General features: G+C 48.1%; 1 protein-coding gene across 1 annotated transcript in view; it reads right to left on the reverse strand.

The window, feature by feature from the left end:
- Nucleotides 1-16,368, reverse strand: part of LOC119972214 (cadherin-2-like) — an 87,424-nt gene that overhangs the window by 53,191 nt on the left and 17,865 nt on the right. The window contains exons 3-5 of the mRNA XM_038808581.1: nt 3,553-3,723; nt 2,681-2,836; nt 1,616-1,760 (exon numbers count right to left, since the gene is read on the reverse strand). Coding sequence (XP_038664509.1) covers nt 1,616-1,760; nt 2,681-2,836; nt 3,553-3,723 — 472 coding nt within the window. The remainder of the gene's footprint in view (nt 1-1,615; nt 1,761-2,680; nt 2,837-3,552; nt 3,724-16,368) is intronic.

Consider the following 16,368-nt stretch of genomic DNA (forward strand, 5'->3'; position numbering starts at 1 on the left):
ATAAGTGATTTTCATGTCATTTGAAGTGTCATTTGGAAAATCTGGCCTGGATTTCGGAATGTAAACTGCTAAGGGAAAGCCTTATTATGAGATAAGATTTTAAAGTGTATTTTTGGCAGTGGTATTTGGAAAGTCTCATGTGATCATCATCTGGGGGAGATTCAAAGGAGAAATCCACAGAGGCTAAAGTGGATTCAGAGCGGAATGTGTGCATTTGACCACAATCATCTGTTGGACTTTAACCTGGTGTTGTAAGACTTCTTACTGTGCTCACCCCAGTCCAACCCGCAATCGCCACACTTTGAAGGGGAGAGCTGACTGGAGGTGATTGAACCAGAGGATCACCACACCTCAGGTTGGGGCAGCACGGTGGCGCAGTGGTTAGCATTGTTGCCTACGGTTCCGAGGACCCGGGTTCGAATCCCGGCCCTGGGTCACTGTCTGTGTGGAGTTTGCACATTCTCCCCGTGTCTGCGTGGGTTTCGCCCCCACAACCCAAAAGATGTGCAGGCTAGGTGGATTGGCCACGCTAAATTGCCCCTTCATTGGAAAAAATAATTGGGTACTCTAAATTTATAATTAAAAAAAATGAAAATTTTCATGAATAACTTCAGCCGGTACGGGAATTGAACCCACACTGCTGGCCTCTCTCTGTATCCCGAATCAGCTGTCCAGCCAACTGAACTAAACCGACCCCCATTTGGGAAATAAAAGGGTATTGCATAATAATCCAATTTTTCATGTTTAATAAATGTTTTTTTCTTGTTCTTAAAACGAATTAGCGGTCCCGTGTCTCCCCCATTTTATAAAAACAAAGAAAGTTATGGTCTTTTGAACCAGGGGTCCATTAGGGGACCTTCCTGTCCGGTTGTTACATCAACTGGGGTCATAACAGGATGGTAGGAGCCCTCAACATTCATGGGGCATTTAGACGACCAAATGAAATGTCAGAGCCTACAAAGGCTGCAGACTAAGGGCTGGAAAACAGGATGAGAATAGATCCGTGCTTGATGGCCGGCGTAAACACGATGGGCCGAAGGGCTGTGCTGTAGAACGCTACGAGTAAACTTTTTTTAAAAATTGGCACTGTTCTGGCAGCTGGAACACCACGAGACGAGCCTCGAGAATGAAAAATAATTTTCACAATTAAGTTGAGTCGAAAGGGGAGAGACGGCATCGCAACACAACGACTTTGTAACTCTCATGGAACATAGAGCATACAGTGCAGAAGGAGGCCATTCGGCCCATCGAGTCTGCACCGACCCACTTAAGCCCTCACTTCCGCCCTATTCCCCGTAACCCCACCGAACCTTTTTGGACACTTGAGGACTGTGGGAGGAAACCGGAGCACCCGGAGGAAACCCACGCAGATACGGGAACGTGCAGACTCCGCACAGACAGTGACCCAGCGGGGAATCGAACCTGGGACTCTGGCGCTGTGAAGCCACAGTGCTATTCACTGTGCTACCGTGCTGCCCCTCTCGTATCAGATTCCTCTTTCGCACAAATCAGAGGTTCGTGCCTGTGAAACGAAGCCACCGAAATGAGTAACAGCGCCCAGAGTGTTGTGCTGCATCAACGCCTTCCGCGGCTAAAAGGTCGAAGCAAACCTTACCTGGCTTTGATCCTTCGGGGACAGATCCGTTCCAAACTTGATGCAGAAATTCTGGGCGGTTATCGTTCATATCAATGACATTGATAACTATGTCAATCGGATTCTCCACCTGATTCCCATTCAGGTCCACGGCATGAGCTCTCAGCTGGAAAGCAATAATCACATCAACACAGCATTTACGAGCGAGGGATAACGTTCAGGCTCGCAACCCCCTCAAGAGACTGGGCCACAAATATCGTCATTCAACCTCGCGTACAGCAAAATAAATCCTTTCCCGTATTCCCAGGAAGTAGCTGTTCCATTGGCGGCTTCAGAGCGTTTTTCCACCATTAAAAGGAACATTAACGTGGGAGGGTTTGAAGCAAATTCCATCAAATGCTAAACCTTTGCACAAGAAATTTCGAAATGTATGAAACGTTATAAAATTGGAGACAAGGAGGCACCGAACAGCTTTCTGTTTAATTTTTGTCTTTTTGAGCAGGTAATTTAGAAATTGTTTCCGACGAGGCAAAATATTGCCCCATAGCAGGATGTTATTCAGCTCATCGACCTTGCGTTACTTCTTCGAAAGCGCTGTCTGATTAGGCTGACTCCTCTCCGCTCTTCCTCAAGAGCATTTACCCAATTGCTTTTCGGAAGTTGAAGCGTGTTCCAGATCACGACACCGCTCCCATCGCTCCTCCCGACTCTTTTGCCAATTATTTTGGAACTGTCCCTCTCCAGTCAGTGGCAACAGTTTCTCCCCATCTAGCAAAATATCACCTCCAAGTACCTTATTCACAATAAGAAACTCGGTGGTGTAGAACTTGACTATTGCTAAAAAGTGGCATGCTGTCGAAGCTTTTCATCTTGCACTCGATCAGGACAAATGCAAGAATGCCATATTTCAAAGGATCATAACAGTTGATATGATACCACAGGATCGGAGTCGCCTCGTCAGCAAACTTTTCCCGGGCTGTGAATTGTTGTGGTAAGATGTGGTTTTCTTGTGTATGTCCTGATAAGCGCAAGACAAAAAAAGCTTTGGCAGCAGATGCCTCTTTTCATGAACGTTCAGAAACTTACATGGTACGAAGCTATCTGCTCCCGATCCAAAGGTTTAGTCACAGATAGCTCGCCAGAGATTGGGCTAATGCTGAAGATTCCAGTCGGTGGTTGATCGGCTCCCGGTCCCGTAACGCTGTACCGCAACGAACGGTTTTTATCACGGTCAGATCGAATCTGGAGATCGAGAGAGGAGAGGGATAAGTTGGCGACGGCGATTACTGCGAGGGGGGAGGAGCTTGAGTTTATAAGGTACCTTTAAAGACCATAGACATCCCAAAGCCAGTAAGGTACTACCCAAGGTGTAGTCACTTGTAGTATAGGACGCACAGCAGCTAATTTGCACACAGTAAGATCCCACAGACGCCAATGCATGAACGAGGGACAAACATTGGCCACGACAATGACAATAACATCCCTGCCCTTCTTCAGGGCTGCGTTAGGAGATCTTTTATATCTATTGTAGAGGGCAATGAGGGTCCCTGTTTAACCCAACTGAAAGACAGGGCCTCTGGCAGCGCAGCACTGCCCCAGTGTTGCACGGAGTGTGAGAGAGCTTGGAATTTGGGTTCACGCCTCTGGAGGTGGTCCTGGACCCACTACCTACAAACGCAGGAGTCGGGAGGGCTGCCCAGTTGGCACACAAATAAAGCATAATTACTTAAACTTCTGGGCCATTTATTAGCGCATTTGAGCAGCAAGATTAATTTTCAGCTTGAAGGGATTGCGTGGGCATCACTCGTGAACAGGAGAAGCAGGTGATGATTCATCTGTGGCCAGTAAGAGTTCTGAAAGTCGCTCGGGAGTTTGGTGCAAAACTAACTCGCAGTTCATCTCAGCCAAAACGGGTTCCTACAAACCGTGCATCGAATTCATTAAGGGGGGGCCCTTACCCGGACCAATTCTTGCGGGAAAGGTCCCCGGGAGTTTTCGGGAACGTTGATCGGAGGAATGACCCAGTCCCTCTTCTGGCGTTTCAACTGCCCCTGGTGCTGTAGCGGGAGCTGTGGAAATGCGATAACTGGAATATTCTGAGGTAGGACGACGTCAGTCGACTTCCAGGTCTGAAAATACACACAAAGAAAAGGTAGGGAGGGGGGGAAACAAAAACAAATAGTGCATGTTAATTGGGCTGGGTACATTTGCTTATTCCCTTCTCCAGAGAGCAGGGACGCTGCGTCACCGAATATATTCACAGCTGAGTTAAGACAGATTTTTCATAGATCAGGAATTCGAGGATTATGTCGGAGCATACAGATTAGAGGTGGGAATAGGCCACTTGGTCCCCTTGCACCTACCTGCCCCGCCAGTCAATAAACTCACGACTGATCGGATCGTGGCCTGAACACCACATTCCTGTGGAGCGTGAGACACACAATCAGAACAGCCGTGATCGTATTGACTGGTGGAGCAGGTGCGAGGACCCGAATGGTCTACTCCTGTGCCCGAGTCCCTCAATTAATTTAATAGAAACAAAATAATTCAACAGAAACGGATACTGGAAATCGGAAATAAAAACAGAAAATGCTGGAAAAGCGTGGCAGATTCTGTGGAGAGGGGGAAACGGAGTTTACGTTTCGAGTCTATATGACCCTCAACAAGCAACTTCATTTGACTTCAGTTCTTTGTGTGTGCGTGCGCGCCTGTTTAGGAAGTTCGGGCAAATTTATATTTTGTCTCCCATCGGAATCACTGAAGCACACGGCCAGCAATTGAAGCTCCTGAAATAAAATCCCAGAGTGACACCACAGGAAACGGAGTGCACACTGGTTGGTAAGAAGCTGCTGTCTGTGTTTAACTTACATTTTCATTTATAAAAATAGCTCCTTGGATTTATGGGAGGATCAAGTCGATAGTAAAATAAAGTACAGTAAGAAGTCTTGCAACACCAGGTTAAAGTCCAACAGGTTTGTTTCGAATCACTGGCTTTCGGAGCACTGCTCCTTCCTCAGGTGAATGAAGAGGTAGGTTCCAAAAACATTTATATATGGACAAAGACAAAGTCATTTCACAATAAAGGGGAAGTAAGTTAGGAGGAATAATGTCTTTACACATGGGTAGGGCCCATTAGGGACTAAGGGGGCAATCTTGTCAGTAGAGGAGATGGCATTGGTAGGGTGTTGTTCTTTGGAATTCTCTATCCCACAGGCTGTGGAAGCTCAGTTAGTGTGGATGTTTGAAGCAGGGATGGACGATAACAATAAAGGAACAGCCACAGTGAGAGGTGTTTATTACAGACCCCCACGCGCAGCACGGTGGCGCAGAGGGTTAGCCCTGCTGCCACACAGCGCCAAGGTCCCAGGTTCGATCCCGGCTCTGGGTAACTGTCCGTGTGGAATTTGCACATTCTCCCCGTGTTGACGTGGGTTTCACCTTCACAACCCAAAGATGTGCAGGGTAGGTGGATTGGCCATGCTAAATTGCCCCTTAATTGGAAAAATAAATTGGGTACTCTAAATTTATATCACAAATAAAACAATTATTGACCCCCAGATAGTCAATGGGAAATTGCAGAGCATATATGTGCACAATTCACGGAGGTGTGTAAAAATAATAGGGTAGTTATATTGGGCAATTTCAACTCCCCCAACATTAATTGGGTCAATCACTGTGTTAAGGGCTTAGATGGAGTGTATTTCTTAACAATGTATACAGGGGGAACTTTTAAGTCAATATATAGAGGGTCCAACATGGGACAGTGCAGTGCTGCACCTAATTCTGGGGGATGAAGCCAGACATGTCAAGGTTGGTAGTGGGGGAGCATTTTAGTGATACGTAGCAACCACAACATGGTACAATTGAAGCTCAAGGAAATAGACAGGTTGCAAAAAAAAAAAAAGAAAAAAAAAGTTTTTGGATTGTGGGAAGAGTGGATTTTAGCAAAATAAGGCAGGAGAGGCACAGCAGCATAGTTGTTAACACTGTTACTTCACAGCTCCAAGGTCCCAGGTTCGATTCCCGGCTTGGGTCACTGTCTGTGTGGAGTCTGCACATTCTCCCAGTGTGTGCGTGGGTTTCCTCCGGGTGCTCCGGTTTCCTCCCACAGTCCAAAGATGTGGTTAGGTGGATTGGCCATGATAAATTGCCGTTTGTGACCAAAAAGGTTAGGAGGGGTTATTGGATTGCGGGGATATGGAGGAAGTGTGGGCTTAGGCGGGGTGCTCTTTCCAAGGGCCGGTGCAGACTTGATGGGCCGAATGGCCTCTTCTGCACTGTAAATTCTATGGTTTGGCCACAGTAGACCAAAAAGAGTTACTTGCGGGGAAATCTACCGAAGAGCAGTGGGGGGCATTCAAAATGCAAATGGGGAGGGTTCTGGACCAACATGTCCCATCTGGGGTGATGGGAAGGAGTAACAAGCCCAGAGAACCATGGATGACCAGAGATATTCAGGAAACGACGCAAAAGAAAAGAATGGCTTTTAGTAGGTACAAGGGAGCAAATCAGCAGGGACATTAGTGGAGTTCAGAAAGTGGAGGTCATGCCCAACAAATCTGACTGAACATTTTGAAGAGGTGACATGTGTGTGTAGTTGAGGGTGGTGCAGTTAATGTAGCTTGTATGGCTTTCAACAAAGCTTTTGACAAACACGCACATGGGAGACTTATAAAGAAGGTAAATGCACATGGGATACAGGGTAACTTGATAAGGTGGATTCAAAATTGGCTTAGTGTAGGAGATGAGGGAGATAACAGATGACTGTTTTAGTTCCTGGAAGACATGTCCAGTGGCGTATACAGTGGCTGATATTAAAGACATAGACAACAATGTTTTGGGGGGGGGGGGGGTCAGTAAGTCTGTGGATGACACAAAAATGGGCCGGGTGGTTAATAGTGAGTTTGAGTCTAGGGTTACAGGAAGGTGGTTAAATGGCAGATAAAATTTAACCCTGAAAAGTGGGAGATGATAGCTTTGGAAGGAGTAACTTGACACGGTGACACTAGAAAGTTCTGAGGAACAAAGGGACCTTGGTGTGTTAGTCCATAGATCTCTGAAGGCAGGAGGGCAGGGCAACAGGGTGGTGAGAAAAGGCATATGGGACACTTGCCTTTATCAATCGAGGCTTAGATTACAAAAGCAGGGAGGTCACATCGTGTGGAATTTTGGTACGGCCATAGCTGAAGCACTGTGTGCGATTCTGGTCGCCACACTATAAGAAGGACCAGGTTGTGTGAGGGAGGTTCACCAGGATGTTGCCTGGGATGGAACATTGAAGTTATGGAGAGAGGCTGGAGAGCCTTGGGTTGTTTTCACTGGAGCAGAGAAGACTGAGGGGCGACCTGATCGAGGTGGACAAGATTATGAGGGATTTGGACAGGGTGGCTAGGGAGCAACTGTTCCCCTTAGTTGAAGGGTCAGTTGCGAGGGGCCAAAGTTCAAGAAGAGGGGCAGGAGGTTTTTTTTGGGGGGGGGGGGGGGGGGGGGATGGTCTGGAACGCACTGCCTGAGAGGGTGGTAGAAGCGGGTTGCCTCACATCCTTTAAAAAGTACCTGGAGGAGCACTTGGCACGTCACAACATTCAAGGCTATGGGCCAACTGCTGGCAAATGGGATTAGGCAGGCAGGTCCACATGATGGTGCAGACACGATAGGCAAAAGGACCTCTTCTGTACTGTGTAATGTGTGATTCTGCGATTAAGGTAAAGGGTTATGGGGGCAATGTCGGTAAAAGGCATTACATGTCCAATCATCCATGAACGGTGAAGCAGGTTTAATAGACTGAATGCTCCTGCTTCTGTGGAGGCCAAATATCTTGTGGTTCACCAGATACTATAAACGGCATGAAGTCTGTTGGCCTTTCCAGAGATGCACACATTCTATAAACAAACAAAATAATTGCTTTCAAAAAGATTGCTGTTCCTGTGTCAGTCATTCCCCCGTCACCCATGCCAACAACCTTTAGCCTTAAAAAATTCTTGCAGAATCTCTCCCTTTCAATTGAGGCAGAATTGACTAAAAGAAGCAGAGAAACATTTGGTTGGAAAGAATAGACAAGTCCAGACCTAGTTAACCACACTAATCTGAATACTGATCAAATAATCCGGTGTACAGCAATTACACTAAATCCTTGGGTAAGGAGGTTCCAAGTTTCATACGAACATACGAAAAAGGAGAAACAGGCCATTCCCATCTACTGGGGGCTGGTTAGCACAGGGCTAAATCGCTGGCTTTGAAAGCAGACCAAGCAGGCCAGTAGCACGGTTCGATTCCTGTAACAGCCTCCCCGAACAGGCGCCGGAATGTGGCGACTAGGGGCTTTTCACAGTAACTTCATTGAAGCCTACTCCTGACAATAAGCGATTTTCATTTTTTTCATTACTTCCGATAAACATCAATTCCCTTGCCTAACAGGAATTGATCTACTCCCACTTTAAAAAATATTCATTGACCCTGTCTCTACTGCCTGGAGGCAGAGTTCCAAAGTTGCACTTGGGTGTGGAGGCGATTGTCTGAATTTCACTTCCAAAAGACCAGCAGGTAACGTTTAGACAATATCTCCCAGTTCTAGACTCACCAATAGAAGCAGCTCTCTCTATCTACCCCTTTATACCTTGAAAGCTTTGATTAAATTACCCCCAGAACCCCCAAATTCCCGGGTACACAATCTAGTGATCGCTCCTCGTAATTTAACCCTTACCAGGTGTCATCTCCAGTAAATCTCAGCTGCAGTCCCTTCAAGGCCAAAAGTAGCCTTCCTTTTTAAAAACCAAACTTAATGCATTCAATTCTTTTTTTCCCAATTAAAGGGCAATTTAGCATGGCCAATCCACGCACCCTGCACATATTTTTGTGGTGTGGGGGTGAGACCCACGCAGGTACAGTGAGAAACGTGCAAACTCTACATGGACAGTGACCCGGGGCCGGGATCAAATCTGGGTCCTCGGTGCCGTGAGGCAGTAGTGCTAACCACTGCGCCACCGTGCCGCCCTGGAAACTCCCTCATTAAACCTGCCACCCTCCTTTTACAAAAAAAGTGCTCCTTAAAACAGTGGGGCGGGCCTCTGTTGCCCGATGCCAAAATAGTGCTCGGCAATTGGGCGGAGAATGGTCTCTGATGCCGAAATCGGGAGTGGCGCCGTCCCAAGCTCCGCCCCCTCTGAAATGGCATCATTGTGACACGCACCGCACGCAGTTGCATTGCTGTTGGCGCCTCATTGGCCGGCCCACTCGCGATGCTCCGCCCCCGATGGGCCGAGTTCCTGACGGCACGAACCATGCCTGGCCACACACATCATGAACCCGGTATGGCGGCTGCGGACTGTGTCCAGCCGCCCCACGCTCGGATCCGTGCCGCTGGCCCGGGGGTGGGGGGCTTCTCCGAGTACGGGGAAGACTGGTGGGGGGGTGGGCTGTTGGGTCGCGGATGGCAGCCATGTTGTACGTCGCGACTGCTGCAAGTCGGCAGCCCGCGCGTATGCACGGCCTGGGACCCGGCCATTCTTGGCCCGGGGGGGTGGGAGTTTCTAGCCCCTCACCGGTCTGGGGTGCTAGCCCCCTCACCGGTCCAGAAATCAGCAAGGGGCTCGCACTGATTCTTTTCACGTAAACCTCCCGCGGATTCTCCGTTCGAGCCGGCACTTAGCCGCAGGATTGGAGAATCCAGCCCTACATCTTTCAAGCTAGCTTTTGGCCAGGCCCAAACATTTATGATATTGGTCATCTGTCCAAACATCCCGGAGGATATCGGAATGTTGGAGCAGGAGGAGGCTGTGCAAGCTGGAGTCTGTTCTCCCACTCAGATAGATCATGGCTGGTCTATATCAACTCCAACTACCCACTGTGGTTCCGCAGTCCTGACTATAAAGCAAACTACAGAGTTTTCCGATCTTCAGTTGACTCCCCAGCCTCAAACAGCCTCTTTGGGGAACGGGAGGATCCCAGATTTCAACTTTCCCTTTGTGGGTGAAGAATTGCATCCCGACATCGCCGCTCAACGACCTGCTCGAACAAGGGTACATCAGAACTGGAAGATGTCGGAGATGAATAGCTTTCAACCAATGACAGAGGCTGGGCAAAAGGGGGGAGGTCATGTCGGAGAATGATCAAGAGGGAGAAAGCTCTGGGATTAAATGACCAATGGTGGCGACACTGAGGTCAATACGTTTCAATTTTAGTTCTTGGGAAAATAGCAGATCAAAACCCCAAACCCCTCGAAATTAAAACGGAAAAAGTCAAGTAAAATTCGCCTCAGACATTAGAGAGAAGAGTTGACAATGTACAGCGCTGAATCGGGACAGCTGGAATATTTAAAGACACTGCGCCTCATTAATGTCCTATAAAGTAAAGCTAAAAATGAGAAGTCTGCAGCTATAAAGAGTCATCGGAAGTTTACAACCATTATAAAGTTGATCAATCAGGATTTTAAATATTTACCCAATTCTATTAATGCCTTTTTTGCCAGTAAACCATGTGAAAAAACATTTGGATTCTATCGCCGGCCAAGTAAACATCCTCCGCTCACAACAGCTGGATCATATAGAGTGTCAGCACCAAAGATATCCCTTCACGACCCTTGCCCGCAGAAAAAATGAAAGGATAACACAACAATGCAAATATGTGCAGTCCATGGGCTGATTTACAGCCAATGGCTTGATGATATGTAGGAATGGCCTAATTCTGCTCCCATGTCTTACGGCAGGGGTGGGCAAACTTTTCCGTGCAAGGGCCATATTCAGAAATTCACAATTTTAAAGGGCCGCATAGTATATTAATTAATAGTCCCGGTTGTAACGGCATATACCTCAGCACTTCCCCCGGAGGCATCCTGCCTTTAGCCCTCTTTTTCTCTACTTTTCAAAAATGGCGCTTCACCCGGTTATGATTTTCGGCGCCTCATATAGAACATAGAACAGTACAGCACAGAACAGGCCCTTCGGCCCTCGATGTTGTGCCGAGCAATGATCACCCTACTCAAGTCAACGTATCCACCCTATACCAGTAACCCAACAGCCCACCCCCCAATTAACCTTATTTTTAAAAAATAATTAAAAAAAAAAAAAATTTTTTTAATGACTTGATCTTGGTGGGCCGCAAAAAAAACTTTGGCGGGCCGTAGTTTGCCCACCCCTGTCTTACGGTCTTAAAATGTGAACACTGAGGTAGCACTGGGGGGCGAATGGGATCAAAGGTTATGGGGAGAAAGCGGGATTAGCTTATTGAGTTGGATGATCAGCCATGATCGTGATGAATGGCAGAGCAGGCTCGAAGGGCCACAAGGCCTCCTCCTGCTCCTATCTTCTCTGTATCTATGTCAACCTTGATTTTTTTTTTATTGTTTTCTCAGCCCTCTGAAGCAGGACTTGAACTACCTTCTGATGCACCAACAGAATAAGCAAAGCAACTGCCCTGTTTTGGCTCTGCTCAAATCAGAAGAGAGTACGCGTGGCCTACTGAACTGTAGACATGTGCAACGCGCTGCCTGAAAAGGGCCATGAAATAGGTCCAATCAGCAGGAACTTTCAAAAGGGGAATGGCATAAATAATGGGAGGAAAATGCATCGCTCTCCATACAACCCTTCTACAGATACCGGGGAGGGGCTGGCGGCCTACTCAGCCGTCTAGTCTGGTTTACTAGATTTAACAATGAGTTTCGGTGTCGAAGGAGAAACTCGTGTCTCTTCAATCCATTGCGGAAGATAGACCAATCACAGCCCTGCTTTTTTACCGAGCGCCACAGTAGAAGACCAGACTGGAACAGGAGATTTATCCTTAAAATGAACAAAGAATGAGGCAGATACAGTCAGGAGTCACGTGGTGCGAATTATCAATTTGCGATTCCTTCATATGCACCAAGCTGGTTTCATCTCTCAACACAAATCCCTCCTCTTTGTGGAAGCCTAGAATAACACACACAACCGCAAACAGGCCATTCAGCCCAACAGTTCCATGCTGGTATCCATGTTCCACCCTATTTCATATCACTGTTAATATATACATTCTCCTTCCTTGTCTTTATCCAGCTTCCTCTTAAATACACTGATGCCAACGTCTCGACCAGTCTATCCTCCCAAATAAAGGATGGCTCCAGATTTCTTTTTATACCATTTTGTTCAAGCATCAATAAATGTTGTGGAGACAAATGGGGGGAAGTTGGTGCCACTGTATTACTGCCCCTGGCTGTATAATCCAGAAGGTCCAGGCGAATGCTCTGGGGATATGGGTTCAATTCCCACCACGGCAACCGGTGGAATTCAAATTGTATTACATAAAGCCGGAATACAAAAGCTAGTCTCAACGATGTTTTTTTTAAAAACACATCTGGTTCACTAATGTCCTTTAGGGCAGGAAATCTGCCGTCCTTACCCGGTCTGGCCTACATGTGACTCCAGACCCACAGCAACGTGGTTGGCTCTCAACTAACCCTGAGAAATGGCCGAGCAAGAAACTCCGGTCAAGAGCAATTAGGGATGGGGGACAAATGCTGGTCCAGCCCCCACAAAACAAACAATAAAAAACCCGGCTCAGTTTTTTAATTCCACGACTGGTAGTTTTGGTGTTTATTAAATAAAAGGGAGAGACAAAGGAATTGGTCAATGTAAATTCGTAATAGCTCAAACCACAGGGCATCGAGCCACCCCAAATTAAATCCACATTTATGCTCATGTCAGAGTTCCAGTTTGCTCCTTTTAACTAATGGAATCCCCACTGAAATTATTATGTTTTCTTGCTAATAATAATCTTTATTATTGTCACAAGTAGGCTTAGGCTTTTAAAGCAGACCAAGGCAGGCCAGCAGCACGGTTCGATTCCCGTACCAGCCTCCCCGAACAGGCGCCGGAATGTGGCGACTAGGGGCTTTTCACAGTAACTTCATTGAAGCCTACTCGTGACAATAAGCCATTTTCATTTCATTTCATTAACACTGCAATGAGGTTACTGTGAAAAGCCCCTAGTCGCCAATTCCGGCGCCTGTTCGGGTACACAGAGGGAGAATTCAGAATGTCCAATTCACCTAACAGCACGTCTTTCGGGACTTGTGGGAGGAAACCGGAGCACCCGGAGGAAACCCACGCAGACACGGGGAGAACGTGCAGACTCGGCACAGACAGTGACCCAAGCCTGGAGCAGTGAAGCAAAAATGCTAACCTTGGAATACTGCGTATCGAACTACCCCTCAAACAGCTCATCTTGAAAGAGAACAGTCCCATCTTTGCCAATCCACCCCCCCAGGTAACAAAGTTCCTCACCCCCAGAACCAATTCTCCTGAATATTTTCACCTCAGTATCAGCCTAGATTTGGAGTGGGACTTGAACCCACAACCTTGTGCCCCAGGGGGCAAGAAGAGTGCTGCCCACTGGAGGCACAGGTGACACGGAGCTGAATTAGGGTGGGAGGAAACTAGAGGGAAGCGTAAACAGTGGCGGACGACCATTTGGGCGGAATGACGTTCCAGAGTGCTGCAAAGTTCTAACGCAGTTCTCCGCAGCAGCACGTAGGTACTGGCAGGGATTGTTTCCATTTGCGCACATCCGAGAAATCCCGTCTTTATTTAACGCCTGCGTCAATAGGGTTGCAGACAAGAACACTTGCTGATTACTCCAACCTCGCCCACACATGCTAGGATCGAGAGGCTGCCTGTGGTGTCCACAATCTGGTCTGCAAATAATCTGCCAACTCCATCTGGGCCTGCCCAAAATTGGGACTTTGAGCTAGTTTTCAAATAACTTGCATTTATCTAGCACCTTTAACAAAGTAAAATAGCCCCAAGGTGCTTCATAGGCACAGGAGAGTTAGCAGATCAAATCTGACACGGGAAACACGATGAGATATTAGGGCAGGTGACAAATTATTCAAAGGGAAAGGTTTTATGGGGTGTCTTGCATACGGGAGAGAACGTAGATAGCTTTTATGCTATGGAAAGGGGGGGGGGGGCTCATAGAATCATGGAGCTTACAGTGCAAGAGGCCATTTGGCCCATCGGGTCTGCACTGGCTCTGGGAAAGAGCACCCTACCAAAGGTCAACACCTCCACCCTATCCCCAGAACCCAGGCACCATAATTAAGCTCACACCTCTACCCCACCTAATCTTTTATGGACACGAAGGGCAATTTAGCATGGCCAATCCACCTAACCTGCACGTCTTTGGACAGTGGGAGGAAACCGGAGCACCCGGAGGAAACCCACGCAGCCACGGGGGAGAACGTGCAGACTCCGCACAGACAGTGACCCAAGCCGGGAATCGAACCTGGGACCCTGAAGCCGTGCTGCCCATCAGTGTCAAGTGGGATGAAAGTGAAGGTCAGAGAAGGGCAGGGACCTGCTGATCTTTTCCACTGTTTTCCCTTCTGATGGAAGGCCATTCAGCTCATTGCGGCCTTTCGGACAAGTTGTCACTTGTCGTGCCGCACCCCGGCCTATTTGCCCCTCATCCTGTGAATAATTGTATTTCAAGGACATGTCCGCATTGCCGTTGGGAGACAGGAACGTGCGCCTGCGATCCAGGTCTTAACATCGGAAGAGGTTTCCCCCAATCCTTTGAAACCTCTTGACTGCCGATCCATTTGTCAAAAGGAAACAGTTTTGTCAATTGCTCGATCAAAATCCCTGGTCATTTCGAAAACCTATTTCATCCGTGCTGGCTCCTCAAAATTGGAATGAATTATGCCCTCGACAATAGTCTCTGATAGTTTTCCAATCTCGGCCGTTGGACCGATACCAGATTTAACACTCTCCCTTTCTGTTGAACAGCAGTGTACAACACGCCCCAGTCCAGCAGCAAACACCCTCTTACTAAGGAGCATTGAAAGATTGCGGCCAGCGCTTTGGCCTTCCTCACCTTTTAATGTCTCTCTTTCTCCCCCCCCCCCCCCCCCCCCTCAGTGACCGAGAATCCACATGTGACACTAATCTATTTAGCACCATCTCATTGTCCTACGCTAACTTCTTCCTCCACAATGATTCTGCCCCGCACATTTTCAGGGTTCTTACCCCTCCTTGCCCTTTATTCCCTGGTCTACATTGAGATCACTGAAGTTCTGCTCTGCTGCTTACAAATTTGTCTTTTGGTCCTCCCTCAGCTCCTGGAGCAATGTAACAGTCCCCTTTCTGTTTTACAGCTCTAACCAAATAGATTCGGTCCTCGAAGCCTCTAGTCTATCGACCCTCTCCGCCCAACAGCATCACCCTCGATCTGTCCAGCTGCAGTCCCCAGTGCCTTTGCTCTTCCCCTAGCCCTCCCGAATACATGGGAGCCATTTCCCCACCCTGCTCAAGTCGAGACTAGAATTCCTGCTCTTTCCGCACTACCTTTGCTGCTTGTCCCTCTTCATTTTCTACACGTGTTGTCGCATTGCTGTAACAACTGGTCGTTGCCCCGGTGTCAAGCCAACAGCACCAGCTCACCTCCCCACGAGGACATTGGTCCCAGCTCTGTACAGTTGAACGCACCTGGCTTGTAGAGGCCCCAGAATTGGTCCTATTGCCGTAAAAATCCCAAACCTCTCTCCTGCACCCTGCCTCCAATCACACATTCGCCCGCATACGTCACTCACTAAAGCGTGCCACAGGGAGCAATCCACATATTTACCATTTTGTTAAATCCCCTCTCTGACTGCTGAAGCCTACCATCTGAAACACGGGTGTCTGCAGACTGACCAGTGTCCGGTCTATCACTCTCGTGACACCAGCCACCCCTCTAGCTCAGGAAGCTTCAGCAGTCGGCAGCCCTCCCTGCCTTATAGTTTCCAAACCGCTCAGATTGGGAAGACAATGGCCCCCGGCCGTTCTACACGGTCAGCTATTAACTTTAAAGCTATTTAACTGTACAAACACCGAATGAACACTGACCAATAAGCTACACTTAATTATGTTTCGGTCATGCCCATCATTTGATTATTAATCTGGTCAGATTCCCCACCATGTTCTGCCATTGGCTAAACTCATGATGCCATCAATCTGCGGCTAAAACAGCACCCCCTTCCCAAAATCCACAACAGGACTGCCCTCAAAGACCCATTGTTTCAGCCTGCTCCTGCCCCACTGAGTTTAATTCTTCCGATACGGACTCTCGATTCTACCTCCTTGTACTTTGTTCCAGTCCTACTTGGGCCCCATCCCCAAACTTTTTCAGATACATCGATGACTGCATCGATGCCACTTCAGGCTCTCAACCGGACCAATAAAAAGATGCTTCAATTTTGCTTCCAGGTTACACTCCTCCCTCTCTCACACTCCCCTCCCTCACATGTCCATCTCTCACACTCCCCTCCCTCACACGTCCATCTCTCACACTCCCCTCCCTCACACGTCCATCTCTCACACTCCCCTCCCTCACACGTCCATCTCTCACACTCCCCTCCCTCACCCTCACACTCCCCTCCCTCACACGTCCATCTCTGACACTCCCCTCCCTCACCCTCCCCTCCCTCCCTCACCCTCGCCTCCCTCATGTCCATCTTTCACACTCCTCACCCTCACCCTCCCCTCCCTCCCTCCCATGTCCATCTCTCACACTTCCCTTCCTCGACCTCTCAGTCCTCAATGTCTGATGATTCACTGTCCAATAAAATCACCCCCACCCTCTAGAACACGGCCTCACCCCAGTTTCCAGCCTGGACTCCATTCCAATCTCCAGGTTTCTCCGTCTCCGTCTCACCCATCGTTCTGATGATGCCACCTTCCATAACAGAACTTCCAAAGCATTTGCCTTTTTCCTCAAATCGAGGATAACCCTACACCATAGTTGACAAGGCCCCTTACTCATGTCTG

The sequence above is a fragment of the Scyliorhinus canicula genome, chromosome 10, assembly GCF_902713615.1.
Source record: "Scyliorhinus canicula chromosome 10, sScyCan1.1, whole genome shotgun sequence".
In the NCBI taxonomy this organism is placed as follows: Eukaryota; Metazoa; Chordata; class Chondrichthyes; order Carcharhiniformes; family Scyliorhinidae; genus Scyliorhinus; species Scyliorhinus canicula.